The following is a 24,163-nucleotide window of genomic DNA, read 5'->3' on the forward strand; positions in this document are numbered from 1 at the left end:
AAGGCAATATTAAGTAGCCCTTCCTTCAAAGGTCCTGATGTGCAACAGAAGCCACCAAACCAATGCCAGTCTGAAGGCAGAATACAAGAGGTCAAACTCGGGAAAAGCTTTAGTAAAAAGGGAACCACAAGGGAAGAGGAGGAAAAGACACAGCAAAATCTTAGCACATCTCCAACACTGCATGTAATCAAAATGTATGCTCTGTTCGGTGACAGATGCTTAAAAAATTCACATTAAAAAATGTTTAGTTTTGATTCAGGATTCCAAAGATGTGAAGAACAGAAAGCATAGAAATCTCAGTTATTCTAAAAGTTAAATCAGAAGTTTCAAACACAGCCAAGGGACATCCCTATTGTCCCATCTCTAGACTTGGAGTAGAAACAACAGAAGGGGACCTGAAATAAAAGGCCTGCAGTAGTCTGTTTCTCAAGACAGAAGCAAGCAGTTCCCTTAGATGAACCATTTTCAAAGGCAACCATGGATGAAGATATTTTTTATTGTTACAGAGATCAACACATGATTTCTTGCAGAAAAAAATGGAAGTTATTTACTCCCGGGTCTGCTTAGAAAACTGATGTTGCTACAGGCAAACAGTTGGTACCAGCAGCTTTGTCATAAAAGCAAAGTTATAAGAATTTATAAATGTGAATCTTCAAAGAATTCTGTGTAAAGTTAGATGAACATAACCAGTGATTTCAAAGCAGACTTCTACTATACAAAGGACTCCCGGTACCATTGCCATTGTTTCAAAATGGTGTGATAGTAAAAGGCAGTTTATGAGCCTTGTCCTAAATGGACTGCATTTTCCAGAGTGGGAGTCTTTTGACCTAAAAGCATTTTCTCCAAGGACTTTTTCTCAATGGATGACAACTATAGCCTGCTGCTGCTGAATGTGTGAGGGAGGATTGTTTGTCATTTCTCTAGTTCTTTAAAGCTTGGAATATTTTCCGTCAGAGTGAAATGCCTATTAGATTTTCTACCAATTTCTCCTTAGTCCTGGCAGTAGGCAGCCTTTAATTCTCCATGGTCCCAAGTGGCTTCCTGTACCTCTGCCTTCTCTATTCATTAGGGTACTTTCTGAATCAGAAATTGAAAAGTTGTCTACCTTGAATAAGTGATGATGGTCTGTCTCCTCTTCCTCCTTCTGTCTATCTCCTCTTTTTCTGTACTGGAATACCTGTGAAGTGGCTTAGGGGAGGAAGAGTAGCTGAGCCAGGAGAAAGCAGCAATTTGCCTCAGGAATGTCAGCTCAATATTTGTGCCACTTTTCCTTTGTATTGTACCGACCCCAGGAAAGGGCATGCTGCTGCCGCTGTGTGAAGAGCTAGCTGACTCACAGTCCAACTGCTGCTTGTTGTAATCCATGACACCAAAATAGGGGTGAGGGATGTCTGCAAACTTCCTAATTCCACATGCTGCTTGAGGGTGAGGTGAGTTGTAATCACTGCTGCCCTCTCGATCTCAGTCTAAGCCACAACTCCTGCTGGAGAACTCCTGAGACTTGCAGGTCTCCACAGTCAGCAAAGGCAGCCAAAAGTCTGAGTGGAAAACAAAAAAAGAAATGTTGGGCAGGAAGCTTTCTGTAGAGATGCTTCAATGATTGACTCACTGTCTTCTGACCTTTTCTGCCCGGTTTTGAGATGAGCTCTTACCAGGAGTTAAAGAGAATGGGCTGCTTTTCATTAGATTTCCTGAATGAATCAAAACTGCTTCCCTAATGGAGACAGAGCTAAAAAGCATACCAAAAAAGCCAATCAAATCACTGAGGCAGTTCTGTTTCCTTTTCCAATAGCAAACAGGGTAGACTAAGCCCTGCTCTTCACAGATTGATACAGGGAACATTTCAGAATTACCTGTTTGAAACCTACAACTTAAAAAGTGCCTGAGCAGAATTATCCACACCTCACACCTTGACAGAGCTTTCTATGAAAGACAAAAGAATACTGGAATATCTACTTGAAGGCATACACAGCTAACAAAGTTTCACTCTAACACAAATTTGAAGTGACCAGGGTTCCAGCAAAAGTCTTTTACTATGCATTTCTGTTTTCTTTTGATCTTAATTTTTCACCAAGCATTCAACACATTAAAGATATAACACTGACTTGATTAAAATAATTATGTTAAGCTAGATCTTGGTAATATAAAATAAACACATGGGTATCTTAGAAGTGCATGCAAAGTATAATAATACCTCCACTGAGGCATATGAGATACAAAAGGAACCTAAAATGTTGCAGTTACTGTACATTAAACCATGCAAGCTTTTGCTCTTTAATTCCACCCTAATTCATTTCTTTTTATGTGAACGGGTTATTAGTAATACAGACCCTATCATGTACATTAAAGGAAATCTCTGTATTTGCTACCTAAGAGACCCACAGTAATTGCCGCTTTTTCTTAGACTCAGAATTTGAGATACCACAATACCGCAAGCTTTGTAGAATGGCACTGGGCTTGTTTTTAAACTGTGCCCCTGGTAATGCTGAGTTGAGTAGAATCAATATTCACACGCAGTCTAAAATAATGGTTTTTTTCAGACTGAGGATGCAGGATTAATAAAAAAAAAGACTGTTCTGAAAGATCAATACCTGAACAAATTAAAAAGACTGGCAATACTAAAATAGAACAATGTGTTCATTAAGAAATCAACATAATCAAGACCAGTGTCCTTTCTTAAAGTTTAAGTGACTCTTGAACTTCCTTACGCATTATTTAAAGTCTGTCCACTTCTGAGTAGGGCTAGTAATTCTTCTGAATAATTACATTCAACTTCTTTATTTTATCAGATAATCCTGATTTCATAGAGTTACCTACTAAACACAATTATGCATTTCTGAAAGTTAGTGACTTTGAATTGAGGAACAGCACTGAAAAACAGCTTTATCAAAATCAAGACAGCTTTAAAACTAATTTCTAACTAAGTTTATGAATTAAACTGTAAATCTTTAAAAAACCTTGACTTTCAAATGTTGGGGTTTTTGTTGCTTTTTGGTTTGGTTTGGGTTTTTTGGTTTGTTTGTTGTTGTTTGGGTTTTTTTTTTAAATAAAAAGTATGTGATCCCATACCTTGTTTTTGAAGTAAACCTCAATTGGTAAAATAAAACCAGCATACCCAGATTCTTCAACTTTGTAGGGTGGGTCCTTGCACACTGAAACAAAGAGAAAAACCTGGATTTAACACACACACAAAGTGTTTTAAATGCACAAGCAAACCATATGCACAAATAATCTATGACAATAGTTCTATGACAGCATCATTACAAAAATGAACACACACAGTGGGACATATCTGTGCACTACTCAACATGAATTTTGCAAGCAAGTCATTCCTGCCTGTATAAAACCTACGGTTTAGGGATAACAAGTTTTTAAATTTTTTTATTTATTTTGTTTGTTTGTTTTCAATCCTTTCAGACCACTAAAGCAGAACCACCAGGGACTTCAGCACCAGGTGGACCCACTAAGTACCCATAATGACTACACAGGCGCCCCCACAGCCGAGGCTTGTTCTGGGAATGACAAAGATATAGGATTCCACCCAGAGAAAGTTAAAACATGTAGGGGGCAGAAGAACTGTCATTCACGTATTCGTAACTTAATACTAATAAAATCCAAATTCTAATAAATATAATTTAAGATAAATAATTTAATTAGAACTAATGCTAATAAAATTGAAATCTGTATTACTGGGGGGAAGGAGGACACAACACAACATTCCAGTATATAGTAGAGAACCTCAGGAAGGTTAGCTACTGTATTACCTCAAAATAGTATCCACATTTACGCTATAGGATTCAGACTCCTTTAACATGACAGTGAGTACTACCAGCTCCAAGATGCAATCTTTTCCTTCAGGTTTTCAGTTTAATGGAAGGGCTTTTAGTTACATGAAATCCCCACAGTACTGAACAGGAGGTCTCTGAAGAAAGTGGCGCTGGCCTGACAACTGCAGCCAGTGACACAGAGCAGGTTGTTAGAGAACTTGGAAGAGAAGCCACCTCTTCCTTCTCCTGTTTGGCTGCGTAACAACCTCATTAGAGAATTCATGCCCATGCAAGCACAAAGGTAGGCTGAGCTTCAGAAACTGTGTGTCTCCTGCAGCATCAACTCAGATGCTTCCAAATGCTTCACTGATATGTGTCACCACTCATGTCACATGCACTACCATGCCAATGACATCATACAACAATGACAGTATCTTCACTGTAGACCGGCAGAATGATGCAATTCATACACCAAGAGATGACTTCTTCAGAAACAAATGGTCACGCTCTATCAATCTTGTTGACCAAAAGAAAATTCATACTCCCAGATGGATCATCGTTTGCTACGATGTGTGCTCTTTTCAGAATTGCCTGGTGGCTGCTCACTGCAGCTAATCATCTGCAACTTAAACTATTCTTTACAAAAAGCATGTCTTGCAATCAACTGCTCAGGACCTGAATACCAAAATTATTCTTTTTAGGAAAGCACCGCAGATGGGCACTTACCACACTCTATCATCCAGGAAACATGACAAGACCCATCAGACACACCCAGGAATAAAACTGCTGTTACATTCTCAATTGTATGATCAGTACGTCAGCTTTCTGACGACACACAAGCTTAGTTAATCCCCAAGTAAACAAACACAGCAGAATTTTCTCCTGCTAGCTTGCCATTCTCCTCCTGCTCTGTTAGCACCAAACCCAGGCAGGAACTTCAAGGATGGGGAAGATTCCAAGTCCTTTTTCTGGCCAAGTCCTTGCAGCTGGCTATCACTACCCTATTCATCTCATGCAACCAATGGAAAGCGAAAAGGATGACAAAAATGGAGCACGAATATAATCTCTTTTCCAGACGCATTCTGCAACACTGTCCTCTTGCAGCTACAGAATTTAGTTTGTTTTTCTTGGCAGGAAAAAGGAGGACATATACTTTATAAAGTGGGATTTGAAAGATTTTGAAAAAGAACTGTTAAGATGATAGGTCAAAATCTGAGGGGTGGTTTCACACATACAAAGCTTCTAAATTGGAAACGGAGCATTTTGCATTGGAACCTCCCAGAAGCAGTATTTCACCTTATATTGACATGTCTTCCCTTAAGAGGGCTTAGCAGCATTTGAAAAATGTAAATATAATAGCCCTAAGTTAAGCACAGTGATAGGTTACAGCAATACAAACTGGCAACTTTTTCAGTCAAAGATAGATGAGCCTGCCTGCTCCTCCCCTGCCTTCAGAAGACAACTTGAAAGCCTTCCCAGTATTATTTGAATGGCCATGCAGGATTCAGAAGACTGAAAACCACTTACATAAGAACAGGGGGAAATTATGCAGCAGACATTTATCCAGATGAAAATATAGAAGCTTTAGAAAATATGATAGTACATTAACTGTTAAAAGATATTTCAGGGTCCGTGACAAGTCACAAATCACCTTTTTAAAAAAAAAAAAGTAAATATCACGTCACCTTCTTCCTGAGCACTTATGCTGACAGTGTTTTCTGCACCAGTTAAATATTTTTCATTATCTCCCCCAAATCTCTCTTCATTCAGATTTACGTAGCTGTTATCCAAGCTGGATAGTACCTTGACAAAGTTTCACATTACAGTTCTGAAAACAAAGTCTGCTACACCTGAAGGCTTTTTTTTGAAGCTTGGGTGACAGGTTACGGAACACTTAATCACAAGGAAACTACTTTGGGTGCCTTCCCAAATGGAATGATAGGCTTTTAATAGAAAGAAAATTCTACAATCTTGTGAATGAAACCTTCCTGGAAAAAAAAGGCAAGCGACTGAGCAAAGCTCTATGCTATTGCACACATGTAGACTGCTACTAAAATGAAAGAAATTACATTATCCTCACATTTCTTAAGGAAGCCACTACTATATGTGCTGGCAGAAACAGCAACTCTGTGCCCTCCGAACCAGCATCCGCTGGCATAAGCTCTTATCGTTTCGTTGAATTCTTTCAAGTAGTAACCAGGGTTGCAATGATACATGTGGTTTAGCTGAGCCACCAGGCAACCACCCTAGCAAGGCTTTTTGGGTTGAGAAGAGAGAGGTGTCAAGAGTTAGGTAAACCACATAAAAGTTAGAAAGAAAAAGAGAGGAGAGCCCAAGCTGTGTGGCACGGTCAACACGCTGGAGGGAAGGAATGCCATCCAAAGGGACCTTGACAGGCTTGAGAAGTGGGTCTGTCCGAACCTCATGAAGTTCAACCAGGCCAAGTGCAAGGTCCTGCACCTGGGTCATGGCAATCCCAGGCACAAACACAGGTTGGGTAGAGAATGGCTTGAGAGCAGCCCTGAGGAGAAGGACTTGGCGGTGCTGGTGGATGAGAAGCTCAACATGAGCAGGCAATGCACACTTGCAGCCCAGAAAGTCAACTGCATCCTGGGCCACATCAAAAGAAGCGTGGCCAGCAGGTCGAGGGAGGTGATTCTGGCCCTCTACTCTGCTCTCCTGAGACCCCACCTGGAGTACTGTGTCCAGCTCTGGAGCCCTCAGCACAAGAAGCACATGGACCTGTTGGAACGGGTCCAGTGGAGGGCCACGAAGATGATCAGTGGGCTGCAGCATCTATGCTAGACAGGCTGAGAGAGTTGGGGTTGTTCAGCCTGGAGAAGAGGAGGCTCTGGGGAGACCTTATAGCAGCCTTCCAGTACCTAAAGGGGGCCTACAGGAAGGATGAGGAGGGACTCTTTATCAGGGAGTATAATGATAGAACACGGGGCAACGTCCTCAAACTGAAAGAGGGTATATTTAGATTGGATATCAGGAAGAAATTCTTTACTGTGAGGGTGGTGAGGCACTGGAACAGGTTGCCCAGGGAAGTTGTGGCTGCCCCATCCCTGAAGTGTTCAAGGCCAGGCTGGATGGGGCTTTGAGCAGCCTGGTCTAGTGGGAGGTGTCCCTGCCCATGGCAGGGGGGTTGTAACTAGGTGATCTTTTAAGGTCCCTTCCAACCCGAACCATTCTGTGATTCTGTGAAAAGAGAAACAAAAGCAAATGGCAAACATAGGCCAAGAGAGCAAAACCAACAATAGAAACTAGGAAGGAGTTATTTTGAAGAAGGAAGCACCTGGAAACTCTAAGAGGCTTCTCAAAGTTCATTAGAAAAAGCAGCTACATTAGACAGGTAGATAAGAAGAAAACACTACCCTTCTACAGATTAACAAACAATTTCCTCCCTGTCTAGAGGGGCAGAGGCATTTCCCCAATGACTGCTCCTCTCCTTTGAAGTGGCACCTACAAATGCATTTCAAGCACCAAATAAACAACACCGATGGCACAACGTTATCACTAAGCCTTAATTACTGTGGTCAGGTTCTTTTCCAAAGGAAACAGCTTGTATCCTCACAACAACGTGTTTCCTCTCTCTCTCATATCTTTTGACTAGGTGTTCCAACTTCAATACAGTCTCTACCACAATTAAGGCCCTACAGATTCCTGCCAATCCGGTGAAAAATTAGTGCCTTCACGGAGAAGGCAGTTCCAGAGAACATCTCCACTAAGATGCAGGAAGAAGGAGCCATCAGCATGCAGAATTACAAATGAGTTACAACACAGTGTCTCTTCTCATGAGAACTATAGGGCCAGCAGCAGAGAAGAGAAATGCAAAACTATGCAGATTTCTTTAGGCCCACTGGCCACAGAATAAGCTGGGATTTTGCTGCCTGTGCAAGGCAACATAAGGAGTTCATGACACACTACTGTTATCGTATCTTTGTCAGAATGCAGGAGCATTTCTCTTCTTCCATAAATGAAAGCTTTAATCTCAGGTTTGTGCAAATGCGTTTGCTAAACACATATAGAATAAAACCCTAAACAACTTCAGGTGCAATTTTGAAACAAAAGTAGGAGCTTATGCAACACAATTATATAGCCTAAGTCTGTTCCTTCTGTTAATCATGTTTCATTGTACTTTGGGACGAATATTGCTGTAACAAGTAGTAATGCTGGTATGTTTGAGGCCACAGAAGGGAACTTAGATCAAATAGGGCCCTAACTATAGCAAAATTCTGTGTGATTCTGTGAAAAGCTGTTCAAATACTGCATATTGATGCATTACATGCATTACATGAAACTAGAAGACTACATAAACTGTTAAATGATAGAGGGAAGAGGGGAAGATGTAAAAGCTACAGCAAGGAGGCTAACGTCCTAGGACAAGAAGTAGTTGTCATAGGTGGAATGCCATTTTTCCATGACACTGGAGAAGCACACACATGTAGACACAGGTGCAACTGCACAGTACTGACTTCCAGCACTGTACACCCCTCAGGTGCTCACCTACAGTGTACTATCACTTAACTTCTCTTGATAGAGAACTATTCAGACACTCAGCTGCAATCCTAGCTTCACAAACAATTCACAAATACAGAACAGTCAGAAGCATTCATTTTCACTAACCTTCCCACACATACAAATGCAATAATCTGCATCTGATAAAAATTATTGAAATGCTCCTCAAACAAAATGTGCCTTCCAGAGACCAGCTGCAAGATATCAATATGCGTCTTTTAATGAAAGCTCAGTAACAACATTATCAGTACTATTAAAAATTTTTATTAACCAGGATTTCTTCTCCATAAGATCTCAATATCTGTTTTGGTAAAATTGCCTATTATACTCATCCTACACAAAAGAAAGATTCAGGTGCTCAAATCTCATTCAATGCACTCTACAACTAAATTCTTTTTATAATGTCAGCATAATGAGTTATGCAAGATCACAGCAAGCCAGGACATGAATTTACGAGTTGTAGATTATCTGTCCCCTGTTTGTCAGGAAACATGCCTTCTCCACAGCTCACATAAATGGCTTAAATCATTTACCTCAAATGTTTGTTTCTTTACACCACAAGTGAAGCACTGCTTTTTCTTTTGTTGTGTTCATGCATGCATTCCCATGTGTTGCATCACATGTTAACTGACACCTAAGGAACAGATGCAAATCAAGCCACGATGATGCATTTTAGTAACAGTGACCACACTGAGGCCTTTGCAGAGAACTATAATAAAATTATTTTTCTAGTATATTCCAGCTTTGCTGAAATTGGGAGAAGAGGGGGAAAGGATTCAAAAGCTCCAACTCACATGCCAGATTCTAGAGCTATACTGGCTGTCAGCAGATCACCCACCAGAGCTTGAAGTAACATATTAAACCGTGTTTTTCCACCCCATCCAGGACGTCCAGCAGGAGGAGCACTTCTCTTGACTGCCCCACCATGCACAGACATCGAATAATCCTCGGGCACCTGCAAGCTTTCTAACCTCAGTACATGTCACCCACAGTGCAGAAACCTCTCCCCTTGACTCACGGACACAGACAGCTATTTATCTATATTCTGCACTCCACATACAAGCAACAATCCTTGATGAGACATACAGAAGTTACTGGAGATGTCTAGGACCATTCACACTTCACGCCTCCCATCCCTTCTGTCTGCTTCCTCAGCTTTCCTCCAGATAAGATGGGAATGAGAAAGAGAGAGAAGCAAAAAAGAGTATTTTTTAAACTACAGTTTTTCCTACTCTACATTTACACCTTTTAATCCTGGGGTTTTTTGGGGTTTTGTGGGTTGTTTATTGGTTTTGGTTGGGTTTTTTTTTCCCAACAGGAAGTAGTTCTTAAAAAAAAAAAACTGTTAAAAAATACGTATCTATCTCACATATCAATGGATCAGAGAAAATGACTTCCAGAAAGTATCTGGCCTAGAAGTCTCCCATATGCCACTGAGGCAAAAGAAAACCCCTTGAACAGGAAAGATCCTCAATTACTGAACTGCAGCTAAGGCTGTCTGGATAATAATAAGCCAGGCAATTATTTTTGGTGGAAAAGACATTAGATATAACATTAAAAACTCTTGACTATAAACATTAATTTTTCCTGTAGAGGTACCACTACTATTGTAATAGTAATAAAAATTCCCAGTAATTGTGTATTAAGGCATCTTCATATTTGTATTGAAAATAAAGCCCTTCGGATTTTCTCTTTTACTGAGGAAAACAGGTCCAACAACTGCAGGATTTGAAGTCATTTATATCTCAGATATTAACTATATACTTCTCCCTGCTCAATAAAAAGAGTTTCCATAGAAAATATTTTTTCTTCACTCCTAGACAGACACTTGAGAAAGTCAAATATATATCTACCTATTTTTCTATTTTAACTTCATTATGCTATGCAAAGATCAAATTGGGAACAAATACTTTCAGAGCTACCAAAAATCACTCTGTATTCCAGTGATGCCACACTTGAGTCAAACAACTTCTGTTGAACTACAGGTCAAGGCTAAGAATTTTCCTATCACAACTCTCTTTTTCTGGTGGTTATTTTACTTCATTAGAAGTAGAATAGAATCATAGATTCTATTAATATATACTTTCTTTTATTTCTAAGGTTTTTCTATGAAGTACATAGAGTAACTCAGAAAAATATCAGAACATTTCTCTTGTACAGAACAGTGTCACATAAAATCTGTGTCTGCATCAGGTTTGAGAAGGTAAGTCACCCCATCTGGAAACACTTAAAACCAGAAAAACTGTCTGCTGCCTAATGCTCAAAGTCAGTACGAGTCTTGCCATTGTGTTAAGAAACAAGAGCTGAGAATCCGTGTCTAATGTCATCTGGTAGAGCGTCTGTGAAAATTCAGTAGCAAAGAACAAAGTCTGCTACTACACTCATCGTGCATCATTATGACCAGTCATCATAAATCTAGCTGACTTTTTACATGACAATTAAAAAGAAACCCGTAAGTAGTTCCAGTAACAAAAGTGAGTGGATTTCTGAATGGCTAGAACAGCTCCTGGACCACATCAGCACTTTTCCAGCAAAAGACAAGTAAGAGAGAACTTTTCTTCATAGAAGATGACGTATTTAAAACTAAGAAACTGAGATAGGAGATATTAGGGCACATATCTATGAAAGTTGCATAATTCAGTTACTGTTCACAATGAATATAGAGTTTGTATCTGAAATAATACTAACTAGAATCTAAGAGCAAGACAGTAATTCAATGGAGTTAGCATATCCTCATTATTTATCTGTTGCAACAGCATTTTGCATTAGAGGAACAATACCCATTATATATCCTCATTACCCTTTGAAGCCTGTAGACAGACTGCAGTATATTTTAACTTAGGTCAGCAGGCAACGGCTTCTTATAGAAGTATTTAAATATCAATTTCAATGTTTCTTTCTTCATATTAAATATACTGGAAAACAATCAATTTTGCTTCTATGGTCTACCAGTCTTCATGACACTGTTCAGAGCAGCGCATATCATAGAATCATAGGGTTGGAAGGGACCTCTGGAGATCATCTAGTCCAACCCCCCTGCCAGAACAGGGTCACCCAGAGCAGGTTGCACAGGAACGCGTCCAGGTGGGTTTTGAATGTCTCCAGAGACGGAGACTCCACCACCTCTCTGGGCAGCCTGTTTCAGTGCTCTGTCACCCTCAGGGTAAAGAAGTTTCTCCTCATGTTTAGGTGGAACTTGCTATGTTCAAGTTTGTGCCCATTACCTCTTGTCCTGTCGCTGGGCACCGCTGAAAAGAGCCTGGCCCCATCCTCCTGATACATACCTTTTAAGTATTTATAACTGTTGATAAGATTCCCCCCTCAGTCATCTTTTTTCCAGACTGAAGAGACCCAAATCCCTCAGTCTTTCTTCATAACAGAGGTGTTCCAGTCCCCTAATCATCTTGGTAGCTCTCTGCTGCACCCTTTCCAGCAGTTCCCTGTCCTTCTTGAACCGGGGAGCCCAGAACTGGACACAGTACTCCAGGTGCAGCCTCACCAAGGCAGAGTAGAGAGGGATGATGACCTCCCTAGATCTGCTTGCCACACTCTTCTTGATGCACCCCAGGATGCCATTGGCCTTTTTGGCCACAAGGGCACATTGCTGGCTCATGGTCATCCCGTTGTCCACCAGGACTCACAGGTCTCTTTCCATAGAGCTGCTCTCCAGCAGGTCAGCCCCCAACCCGTACTGATTCATGGGGTTATTCCTCCCCAGGTGCAGCACCCTACACTTGCCCTTTTTGAATTTCCTAAGGTTCCTCTCCGCCCAACTCTCCAGCCTGTCCAGGTCTCTCTGTATGGCAGCACAGCCTTACGGTGTGTCAGCCACCCCCCACAGCTTTGTCTCATCGGCAAACTTGCTGAGGGTGCACTCTATCCCCTCATCCAGGTCATTGATGACTATGTTGAAGAGGACTGGACCCAGTACTGACCCCTGGGAAACACTGCTTCTCATTGACCTCCAACTAGACTCTGTGCCCCTAATCACTACCCTCTGAGCTCTGTCTTTCAACCAGTTTTCTATCCACCCCACTGTCCATTCATCAAGCCCACTTTTCCTAAACTTCCCTATGAGGATGCTGCGGGAGACCGTGTTGAACGCCTTGCTTAAGTCAAGGTAGATCACATCTACCACCCTCCCCTCATCTATCCATCCAGTCATGCCATTATAGAAGGCTCTCAGATTAGTCAGACATGATTTCCCCTTGGTGAATCCACATTGAGTACTTCTAATAGCTTTCTTTCCCTCCACATGCCTTGAGATGACGCCCAGAAGAAGCTGTTCCATCATCTTTGCAGGGATGGAGGTGAGGCTGACCGGCCTGTAGTTCCCCGGACTATATAAGATCATTAATGCTAGTCTACATTTCGTATTTATTGTAGCAATTGGAGAGTGGGACTAAGAGAGGGAAAAGAAAAATACCTCTTTGAATACATTTTATTAATATCAGTCATTAGCAAATGGGAAAATATAATAAAGTATGCTATCCTAATTTAAGCAAAACATCGATGTATTAATATGAACTATAAAACTATAGAAGGGTATCGCTAAGGCAGGAACAATTATTTACAGTGTGTTTACATGCATATGCCTGCTTTTTCTGGCTTCCATTTAGCAATTCTGGCATAACAGACCACTAAGAAGCTCTACAACTAAAAAATAACCTGAAGTACAGAGATTTGAAATCTGTGTGCAAACACATTTATAATGAATGTAACATAAATGTATGCTCCAGGCATAAACGCAGCTTAAGAGCCATGTTTGCATGCAGTTAATGCAGATGTTGTTTATGTTGGCATGCGGGTAACAATCACAACAACTATAGTATTCAGTTGTTTGACATGTTGAGGGAAGAGAAAAGAAGAACAGGTAGCCACGTGAGGCTAATGATGAGTGAATTATAAAGAAGGGACATAGAAAAACTAAGATTCTCTTCAAACAGAAATAACTAAAATTGCAGTGGTGTTTCTGACCACTATAGCACACCTACAGCTTTATTCTTCTGCCTGAGAGAGATACAAGATACTAATTCCTGAAAGTCAGTCACAGATAATATTTCTTCTCCAGCTCTGCAGCCCTACATACTATGTAGCTGACAAACTATCCTTTGTATGTAGAAAGGAAAAGGGAAGAGAAGAAATATAGATTAGTCTTTAAAACCAGAAAAATATTCAAAGTGACACATGGTCTAATCCTGAAAATTGTTTTTTTTTCTAGGCCCGTTCCAGCATGAAGTGAACAATTATAGTTTTAAAAAAACCCCACCTTAAAAAATGCTACATTCATGAGACTGCATTTGCACTACTAATCTGCTGGTAATCTGTAAAACAATAACAGAAATAACATGATCACATTTTCCAAATACACATTTGACAGATCGTGGCTAGGGTTTTGTCTAAGAATGCAAAAACTTCTTTCTGAGGCATGAAAGACAATTGTTTCTCAGTCTTTCAACTCTGCTCTTTTAAAAATGTTAGGAAAAAAGTGTACAAAAATTGCATTTGCAAACTGTTCTTTTTCCATAAAAAACCCAAAACAAATCAGAAAGCTATTGATTGAAAAATTATTTTTCATCTCTTCTCCTCTTGTTAGCATTCATTACCAAGGTATTGAGGGTTTGTTATTTCTTAATTTTTACAACTGAATGATCTTATTTTACTCTGTCAATTTTCCCAACACAAATGGTTTTGTTTGTTCCACCTTCAAGTCGATCAAACAGGAATTCAGTCACGTGGTACCAGTCTCAAAGAATTGCTGAGTATCTCTGAAGTTTGATGGTACATTAGAAGATCAAACTCCATGTCTTTGGACTTTGACTAGGACATTGCCTATATGGCAGGTATTTAAAATATTCCTAGGAGAAAACTCATGCTCCTCTATATCACTGCAACAGCTCTAATTTATCTCGCTAAATGATGCATCAATTTGAAATAAATGAATAGCCAACCAAGAGATAGCTGCTTAGGAATTACATGCTAAAATGACAAAGTTACCCTTGACAGATTTTCAACATCAGTTTTTGTTCCCTCAAAAAAATTCAGGCCTTGCTTACTTTATTACAGTTGCACTAAATTAGCTAAATTGTGATTCTAAAGTTTAAATAACCCAGGGCAGAGCAAAACACGAATATTCTTCTCAATTTCAACACAGGTTATTCCTTGCCAGATTTAAACTGAAATTAACCTAAGGAGACACTGAATTAATGACATACTGGTTTGTACTCAACTCTACGTTCTAACTCGTATCAATCCAATTGGACTTCAGAGTTACTCAACAATATAACTACACATTCAGACAAAGCCTAAACAGCAAAAGAAAATACAAACACGGTGAGCAGCTTAGGAAAAAGACTTTAGAACACCTTTTGCAATTCATCACTTGACCTTCTGAATCTGAACTCTCAATCAGTTCAACCCTAATCTTTTCCTTTGCTCAATGCAATGTATTTCACTTCTCTTGGTATTCCTCTGGCACATGTTTTCTCCATGTATTTTATTTGATTAAATAACAGCCTGAAAAAACAGAAAACATACATAATTCAGTGCAAACAACTTGAACAAAAATTAAAGTGTGTGACACCAGCCAGACATGCAGGAAACAAGTAATCTTATACCACTATTGTTTCATTAGTGGTCATGACTCAAAAAGACTGCAGAGGAACAGAAACAGTTTTGATGAAGGGAATATAGTGATTTACTTTGGGTGAAGTGAAGCAATTCAATCTGAAAAATTATGTATGCCTGCTAATAATTTGCTTCAATCTAACAAAATATCTCCCAGTTAACACTCATTTATAATTCTTTCTGGAATTAGAGTACACATTGCCTAGAGGACATGAAATTAGTCAAAATGGAAATCAGAATTTCAAACCAGCATATCATGTGATTTCAAAAGAGTCACACTCACAACTTTTCTATATCAAAGAGAGACTTGCTCGGATGTAATTTATCCAAAACATTTCCCATAGCAGATTTAATTGACAACTAACTGCCCAAGAAAGGTTTTCAAATTCTGGCATGTTTAATTCTGAGGGTTCCTCGGCTTTCATATTTTTGATTTTTTGTTTCGTTTGTTTGTTTTTAAACTAGAATTGCCCCACGAAACTGTCTGAATAGATACATATTAGATTTTGTTCCCAGTTTGATCTTCTTAGGTTTGAAGAAGGAACACCCCTAAGTACAGTGTGCATACAATCCACTGTTAAATTAAGAAACAAAAAGAGAAAGGTAAGCACTTAAAGAAATGTAGCCAAATCAGAGCAAAACTCTAAGCAAGCTTCCCTACTAATTTTTCTGCATGTTTTCTGAAGGAAAAGTCTTTCCACCAATCAGGTGTTTTAAAAACATCATGCTATATCAAAGACGGGTGATGTTCATTTTTAAATTCAAGATTAAATTAATGTCAAACAGGTAAGCATGAAACAGGGTCAAACAACAGGCACAAGTTTGACTGCCTCATTTTTACAGCATCCACTTGTCTCTGTCTTCCTTTAAAATTGCCTTTCAACCCGAGATAAAACTCCCAGGCTAGACAACATATTGGGAGAATTGCCTCTTAAACCACCTCCTTTCCTCCCTTATTTTGTTCTTTTCATATGGTGTTCAGCTGCCATTTACCACAGCTTCACAGCAGGTAGGTTACACAGCAGCCTTTGGGCACTTTTGCAGACTTGTAAGGGATGGAAGCCATCAGTGAGAACCCAGACCCAAGGACATCAACCCCTTAAGAGCAGTTAAGACTTCTGCCTCCTCATAGGAATGGTCAGGAAGCTACAACTTGTGGCTAAAAAGCACACATCCTTGTTAAGGGCAAACAGAACAGGAAGATGGAGCAGGCAATGGCAGGAAAGACTCATTTGGTCAAGCACCACCACAAGCTGCAGGTTCTGGGTTTGGGGGTGCACATGCTGGAAGGGGGTTCCCCCGTGCAGATGCTGCTTTGCCCTGTCCATCCCCTTCAGGGTGCACTCCATATCTGTCGTAAACTCCCATATGCCCAAGTACTTCTCACCTACGGCAGAGCTCATAGCAAGCGAGGGCTGAACCTCTGCTGTCCCACATCCCCTTATGCATCAGTAGAGATACCCGGCCTGGACCTGCTTCCCATCGCTTCCCTGCCGCCAGCCATGTTAAGGGCCGCTTCTAATTACTCTGTCATCCGAGATAAATGAACACGACAACAACAACAACAACAACACCCTTTTTCTTCAGTAACAAGGTCACAGTGTCAGAAGCATGCCCATCCGCAGCCTCATGCTGAGTGAGCACTGAAGAACTCTCCCCACACGCATAATCCAATATACTACAAAGAAACACTAACAATAACAAAATTGAAGCTGGGAAGATTCTCAGTGTTCAGAAGTACAAAAACCTGAAGAAAAGCCAGTAACACATGCCAGTATGAGCCCAGCAGCTGAAAGGCTCAGAGAACCATGAGGCAGAGTGGGGCGAGGAGAAGGCTTTTGTTCCAGCACCCAACTTCCACCTCCATCTTCAGGAACTGACTGCTCTCAGGGGCAGAACTTCAGCCACATGCTTCAGAAACTAAAAATGCTTCTGTGGCTGTTTGCCAGGACACTGCATGTCAATATGTAATGCCATTTAGACAGACTTTGATTACTGGAAACATTGAAGGAGACAGGAAAAAAAATCAGTCACACAGTTGTCACTTGTAGGAACAGATAAATAGGCTTTTGGTGGGTTTTGAGGTATGAAACACACTCCGATCTCTGATATTGAGTAATGATTCACTTTTAAGCGTCCTCCAAGCAAAACCTAGTTATAATTAAAAGGAGGACTAAGAAGCAATGAAAGGACAAATATTGAAAATATACATAGCAAACCCCCTATTTTTAGAACTCCATACTACCTTCCAAAAAGTCCTGAAGTTAGTTTATGAAGAATATTTACCTATGTACACAAAAGACAGCATGATAAAAACAATCAACCTGTATTATGGTCCACATAAGAGTAAAAACTGAACATTCTTGATTCTCCCCAGCAGTTTAAATTCCTCTTAGGACAGCACAAAAGATCAAGCCACATTCTTCTGCTTCAGCATATACTTTGGGGAAAGGAGAAATTAAGAGCATCTTTTCCTTGCAGGAAACATTTTGCTTTAGTCAAGAGCAAAAGCAAAGACAGCCAGAAAATAACACTCTAAGCAGAATGCCCTAAGCTAATTCACTTTTTCTTTCAAGAACAATCCCGAGCACCACACATTCTTAAGTTTTCCCACAGACAGAGCAAGCTTAAATATTTAAGACACTAGAGACAACAGTGAAGGATAGTAGGGATGTCCACTTCACAGGTAGAGAAATGAGGTGCACACAGAAGGAGAACTGCCCAGAACATACATGTCAAAGTCAGTCTAAAACTCAAACACAGAGTCATGATGACACAACCAACTCTTACTTGAGGACTTCAGAACCAAGAAAAAAAAAAAAAGGTGGGCTGGAGAAGTAGTACACAAATAGGCATAAGTTACTGCAGGAAAAAAAAATCCAGGAAACTGAACGAATACAGAACACTCAAACCAGACAAGACAGGAGCCTTCATTTTATTTATTTATCTATTAAACACGCAGATTGTTTTGACTTTCATGATTTTTAATGAGATATTTTTCAATAAGGAAGTGCTATTCATTTATTAATGACTGGACATAAGGCAAGTAGCCTACCAGGAAGAAAACATATTGATAAAAGAAAATTAGGTTAAGCTCCAACCGAGCATAATGAAGAAAACCAGCTGACTTAACATAAGTTCTTACATTTAACAAGGTAATAACAAATGGAAATCAATGTAGAGAGAAATATAATATTAATTTTAAAAGGACACCATTTAAACTGTAATTCCTTTCTAAGTACCTATCACTTAGTACTCTAACCTACTTATGAACACAAGAAGTCAAGGAAGTCTCAGTATGAATCCGGCTATTTCAATTATATATCTGCTCTTCTGTAGTGTAACGTAATTACTCTGGGCAACTGAATTGCTGTAATACTCATGAGGTTTTACCTTCTCCTCTGCATCCTTGAAAAAATGGAACAGAAAATCAGAAAAAGCTGCGAAACCTCAAAGGAGTGTTAAAAAGTAAGAACTGCAACAGCACTGAGAAGAGTTAAAATAAGTCTGTGACCATTTTATTCAGATAACATAATTAGGATGCCCAATCATGTGCTCATAAATGCCATTGACACAGCTTCAACATACATGCAAAAACTACCCATTTAAGACAATGCCAAATATGCATGCCCTTTCGCTACGCCCTATCTGAAGCCTTACAGCAACAGATGAGAGTAATTTCTCTCAGTCTTTAGCCTGAACTCTCTCTCACCAAAAGATTCCCACAACACTTCCCAATAATAAGTACCAATTATTGTGACTTCAGAACACAGCAGTTACCTTAAGAGGACACTGAGCAGTAAGTGCCAGTAAATATCGCCTTGCAACTGTCAATCCTTTAAACCTCCTAATCCATTTGAGCTCTATTTACCATATGTGTGCCCTTCAGTACTTCAAACCTGTAATTACTTTCAGAGACATGCTAAGTCCCCCACAAATACATACAGTAGCTATAGGAAACATGTATACAAGTGCAAGAACACGACAAAGATAATTTAATGCCACTGGACTTATGCCTCTTCCAGAAAGCAGCAGTTTTGTTTTGGAAAAGACTAATAACCTTAACCTTCTTGAGCAACAGATCTCCAGATACAAAGCAAAGCATAGGTAACAAGAACAAAAAATTCTGAATATGTTCGGGTAATCTCTAATGGAGAGCAATGAAAGCAGATCTCACTAGATGAGTCCTTTTAAGAGGACTAGATTCTGCAAGGCAAATTGTTTCCTTTTAATAACAGCCTCAGACCAAACTTTTAAAGCTGTGGTCCCTCTCCATGAGGCAATTCCTCTTCTACAGGTTTCCTCACATGGTCTCATGCAGCAGAGCCCTGAAGGAGGAGGAACTGTCTGCATCCCCTTGCAGAAAGGCTGGAGTGACTTTTCCTAAAGACACCACAGAAGCTGTTTCTGTTTCTACACATATCTATCACAAACCAATACATTTGTGTTCCCTACAAGCTTCTCAGCCTGCCCCGCTCTTCCTGGATATATTTCTTAGACGTTTTCCTATAATGAAATCTTGCCACGGTGAGTTTAGGTATTAGCTCATCCTAATCCAAGGTAAACCTTATTTTGTTATTTTCACCTTTCTACCCCAACTTCACATCCCTTTAAAGTTATTTCTTCTGCTAATAATGACTTTCTCTATAGCAATATTTGCTGTTGTATTAGCAACTTGCTTACACCTGCAACATGGTTAAGGAGGGTGTTTTAAATAAGATGCTATTCAACATAAACCCCCCTGATATTTCTGTGGAACAATATCCCAACCTCAATATATTTTTGTATTTATCATCTTCATTTTGGCTGTGAACGTAAAAAAACAGCTTGTGAAAGTGTTTATGTTCAAGCCTATTCCTTACTTGTAGAAAATACATATGCTTGCTAAGTTAAGTATCACCTTAGATCTCCTTTTTTATATTAATATAAATATTCTAACTATTGAATTATGCAATTTTCACCTTTGTATTCTTACTGACTGCTTTTACAGTAGAGAGTTTTCCAGGAAAACTCCCAAGCTTTGTCTGCCAGTGACCTAAGCATCTGTCAGACTGCGGGGTATGCCTTCGACACAGTTAATTAAATGGATAGTTTCCATGGAGCTACAGGAAAACACAACCTTAAGGTTGTATATTGACTTGTACTGAACAGTTTCTGCTATTCTCTTTTCTCATCCCTCATCCAACTTTCCTCCCAGAAAAGTAAAAAAGGATGTGCAAGAATCCATACTTTTGCCTCTGCTACTGCTTTTTCTTGCAGGAACAGCCCAAAAAATACAGCTATGACCCTTCTAGGTGTTCAGATAACTTTCACAATCCCATGACAAACACCACAGCTGCCAATACATTTTACCCTTTGAAAGCATACACAAATGTGTAAGAAACATGATGTCTGGACTCCAAGTCAATCCATCCAGGACATTAAAGATGCATTAAGGCTAAACAACCTTTGTTTTCTCTCCCCTATCTTTTTCCAGAGTCCCCCAGATCCTTGAAATAATTGTTATATACATACATTGTTCTCAACATTCTTGGTCCCTCAGTTTGTGGCTGGGAGTCCAGAGGACACAAAATAAACTCAATTCTGGTTGTCTCTCCTAGAACAGAGGCAGTGACTAAAAACACTGTTCTTTGGGAACATGGTACAAAAGTTTTGCTAATATCCCACTTCCTCCCCTGGAAGGGATAATAACTGAAGGAGACAGGAGCTGCCTATTACAGATTTCTAAACAAACCCTTTATTTTTACTTTAATGCTTTAAACTAAGACAGGTCATTCATTTCATGTTGCCTGGTCCCAGGAGCCAAAAAGAAGGATCTTTTTCACCACACTTTTAAATGAGAATACTATAAAAGAAAAATGGTGGAGCCCATTACAGTTTAGCACCCACCAAAATAATGGGAAGTAATTCAGAATAAGGGAATATACTCCCAGACTGGGAACATGTTACCAAATTAAGTTTATCCAGAGTTTTTTGGGTGAAATTCTTTCAGATAGTTTTTCACATGTGGATACGGAGTTACCAGCAATTCTTTCTACCTGCCAATGCTCATACTCTTTCTTTGACTGTGATAGTTCTTACCCTCAGAGAAGCTCTTGCTTTGCTCACTTCCCTCTGGATGTTAACATTGACATATTTTCAAATATGTGACGTGTTCAAGCTGACATTCTCTAAAAAAGGGGATCATTTATCCTCTTACTCCCAGCAGCAGTTAACTGGCTTCATCAAAAAACAAAGACAGATAGACAAACTGCTCGCACCTTTGTTCCCCATTCCTTCTCACCACCCTCAGAGCAGAAATTCAGAAGAATGTGATTCTAAATTTACTCTTCTGCCTCTGAGGGGGTTTGGAAAAGGACTACAGAGCAAGCATAGTCTGTTCATCCTTGCCTAGATCTGCTGCGGACCACGTTGAGAAAACTAACATTACAAGAAAGCAGCATGATTTTTTGGAAGTTACAGAAAAAAGCTACAGTGTTTTAGCCTCAGAAGTTTCACACAAGATAACAGATCTGTAATACTGTTTCTTCCATCACATTGTGAGACAATGGTTTCACAACAGGAGGCCAACAGAAAAAGAAGAAAGAATCAAAGCCATTAAAGCTTAAATGCCTTACATGAAGGAGAAGGAAGGTCTCTGCTTTTACTAACCACAACAAGCAGTTCCCAAAGCAGCAGAGTTACTTCGTCCAGATTTTGTACAGGTCTGTGGCCTATGTGCCCTGGGCATCTCCACCTGTTCCCAAGGCTCCTCTCCAGGGACGTCTTCCAGCTTCTCACCCCGCAGGATAACCAGTCCCACATTTCTGAGCAGGGGTTAGCAAGTGCTGACGTGTGTATCCAGGCTGATAGGTCAGAAAAAGGCTAGTATTGACCTCTGAATTGCCTGTCCTTCACTGGTGGCACTAATTTGCTTCTGTCCTCCCCTCCACAAGCTACCAATTTTCATAAAATATGGAAAAACTTAACCTGCTCAAGACTCCGGTATCTTTTGTCACGTTTGGCTGAAACTGGCTGGCTTTCACATACGTAAAAATGAGAAAGAAGCCTTGGTCCTTCAGGAAAGCAGTAAGGCTTACATCTTTCTTCTAGTTAGCCATGCTGGTTAAGATTCACTTATGCATTGTTTACAGTGTCACCTAAATTTTAATTCGTCTGTTCCCACTGAATTTGATCCCCTGCTTGTCTGGTTTTTTGCTTACAATAAAAATTCCTTTAACAAAGCATTTGTATTCTGATCATCTTGTGAATTATGCTGGTTTTTCCTTCACATTCTATAAAATGCGATTTTCCCACAAGAGCCCTTAATATGTACCATGTGTATCAGGATGAAATTCCCAGAGGCTAGTAGCTTGTTCAACTCGTGAGAGTTTCCTTGGCACCTACACATTTTTCCTTGGTTGAATCAGCTGTTGCAGTAAATTAAGAATACATTTAACCCCTTGGACCTTGAAGTTAGGCCACAGCTAGGAAAATGCTGCCGCAGAAAGGCATGCTGGGCACTGATTATTTTTGTTACTCAGATATCCTCCAAGTGAAAATTTCAGTTATTGGCTAATGTCTTGTACTACTAGTTTGTATGAGTTGCTGCAGAAACAAAAATGGTATGAAGACACACTACATGAAAGAAGTTATGTACCTTATTCAGTATACTGTCCCACACCATAGTCATTCTGATCTTTTAAAAAGTTTATTCATTCATTCTCTCATCAGTAACATGACTGACAGTAAAAAGAAAGCTTCTTTCCAACACAAGCTAATAGAAACTTGAAATAGGAAACTGTTATTTAGAAGAGATTAAAGATTTCTTTTGGGGAACTTTACGAAACTACTTCTTCCCCTGCTGAAAATATTCTGCTTTACTGAATTCCATGTGTTTTGTTTGTTTTCCCTAACACAGCATCTTAGGTCTACAGTACCCTAGACACTTAACTATAATACAGTACCTCAAATACTTATTTTTGTGGTTTTGGATCATAAGCAAACTATGATCAGCTTTCTGTGCAGCTTGAGGATTTTCCATGACAGTGTTTGCTGCTCTCTGTACTACCCTTCTTCTATGTAGTACACATATCATCTTCTCTCCTTATCTGCAGATATCCCATTGAGTTCAGAGTCATCACTGTCCTATTGTATAGGATTCCAGTACAGTGTAGCCTCTCTCTTCCCGTAAGTTTCTCAATATATAAAGAATGTGTTTCTGCGGCTTATTCAAAATAAGTTCTTCGCACTAACGATCCTCACTTACTCTGAAATACTGTAGCTGCAGACATCTATTGTAGGTTTCTCTGAAATAAAATGAAGAGAGGTGAGTAATCTTGTTCTTCTGAACTGTTTGCTGAAGAAGCGTAATTCTCTCTGCCTACTTCAATCTAGAGAGTCCTGGTTTGAGGTAAAACAGAACCAACTTTCTGTTCAGTAATTTTCCTTTTCAGTTAAGCCTCTTCTAACTCTCTGAAGTTAACAGCATATTGTGCAGAAACTGTCATTCTCAGAGTGGTAAAACCAATGTTTATAATTAATCCCAAGGAATGGTATGCAGAGAGGCTCTCGCTTGTACTTATCGCTGTAACACCCAAGGTCAGCTCACTTGGTTATTTGCACCATTGGAGGGTCGGAAGCCGGAGAGCACAGAGGGGTCCCACCTGCAGGGAGGAGCGGACAGGACAGGTGACCCAGAACTGACCAACAGGGTGTTCCAGCCCATCTGCACCATGCTCAGTATTAAAGATGAGGGACCAAAGGGTCAGCTCTTTTTCTTCAATGGCCAGTGTCTGAGGAGGACCCAGTCTGTTTGTCTGCCTTTAATCCTGATCCCTGCATTCCTGAATCCAGCCCTGGAAATCCAGTTCCCATCCATCACAGAGTCCGTTCTGGGACTTCCCAGTCTGGTGACGTGACTGTCATCCTGGGAGCCTGTCATGGTTTTGTATATGTTGCACCTATTTTCATTCTTTTCTTTTTAGTATTTTATTAATATTTTCATTAAAGTAGTTTAGTTCCTTCTAAACTCATAAATCTCTATCTCAGTTCATATTAAAAAAACCCCAACCAAAAACAAGCCAAAAAAAAAACCCCATCCAAAACCCAGCACATAAAAAAAGGTTTGCAGCCACAGGGGGGATGAAACACCTTGTTCTAAGTCATGCACCAGACTTGGCAGAGTCAAGAACAGATGCAAGGGCTGCTGACCACCATTAAGACATGTCTCTATCCACAAAAAGCTTCCATTTTGCAAGACCTTACAA

At 39.9% G+C, this 24,163-nt stretch overlaps 1 protein-coding gene across 2 annotated transcripts in view; it reads right to left on the reverse strand.

Annotated features, from left to right (window-relative positions):
• MLLT3 (MLLT3 super elongation complex subunit) overlaps positions 1 to 24,163 on the reverse strand; it is a 139,133-nt gene that overhangs the window by 71,022 nt on the left and 43,948 nt on the right. For both annotated transcript variants that reach the window (XM_074570483.1, XM_074570484.1), the window contains exon 3: positions 3,070 to 3,152. In XM_074570483.1, the coding sequence (XP_074426584.1) occupies positions 3,070 to 3,152 (83 nt within the window). The remainder of the gene's footprint in view (positions 1 to 3,069; positions 3,153 to 24,163) is intronic.

This window comes from Larus michahellis, chromosome Z, assembly GCF_964199755.1.
Source record: "Larus michahellis chromosome Z, bLarMic1.1, whole genome shotgun sequence".
Lineage (NCBI taxonomy): Eukaryota > Metazoa > Chordata > Aves > Charadriiformes > Laridae > Larus > Larus michahellis.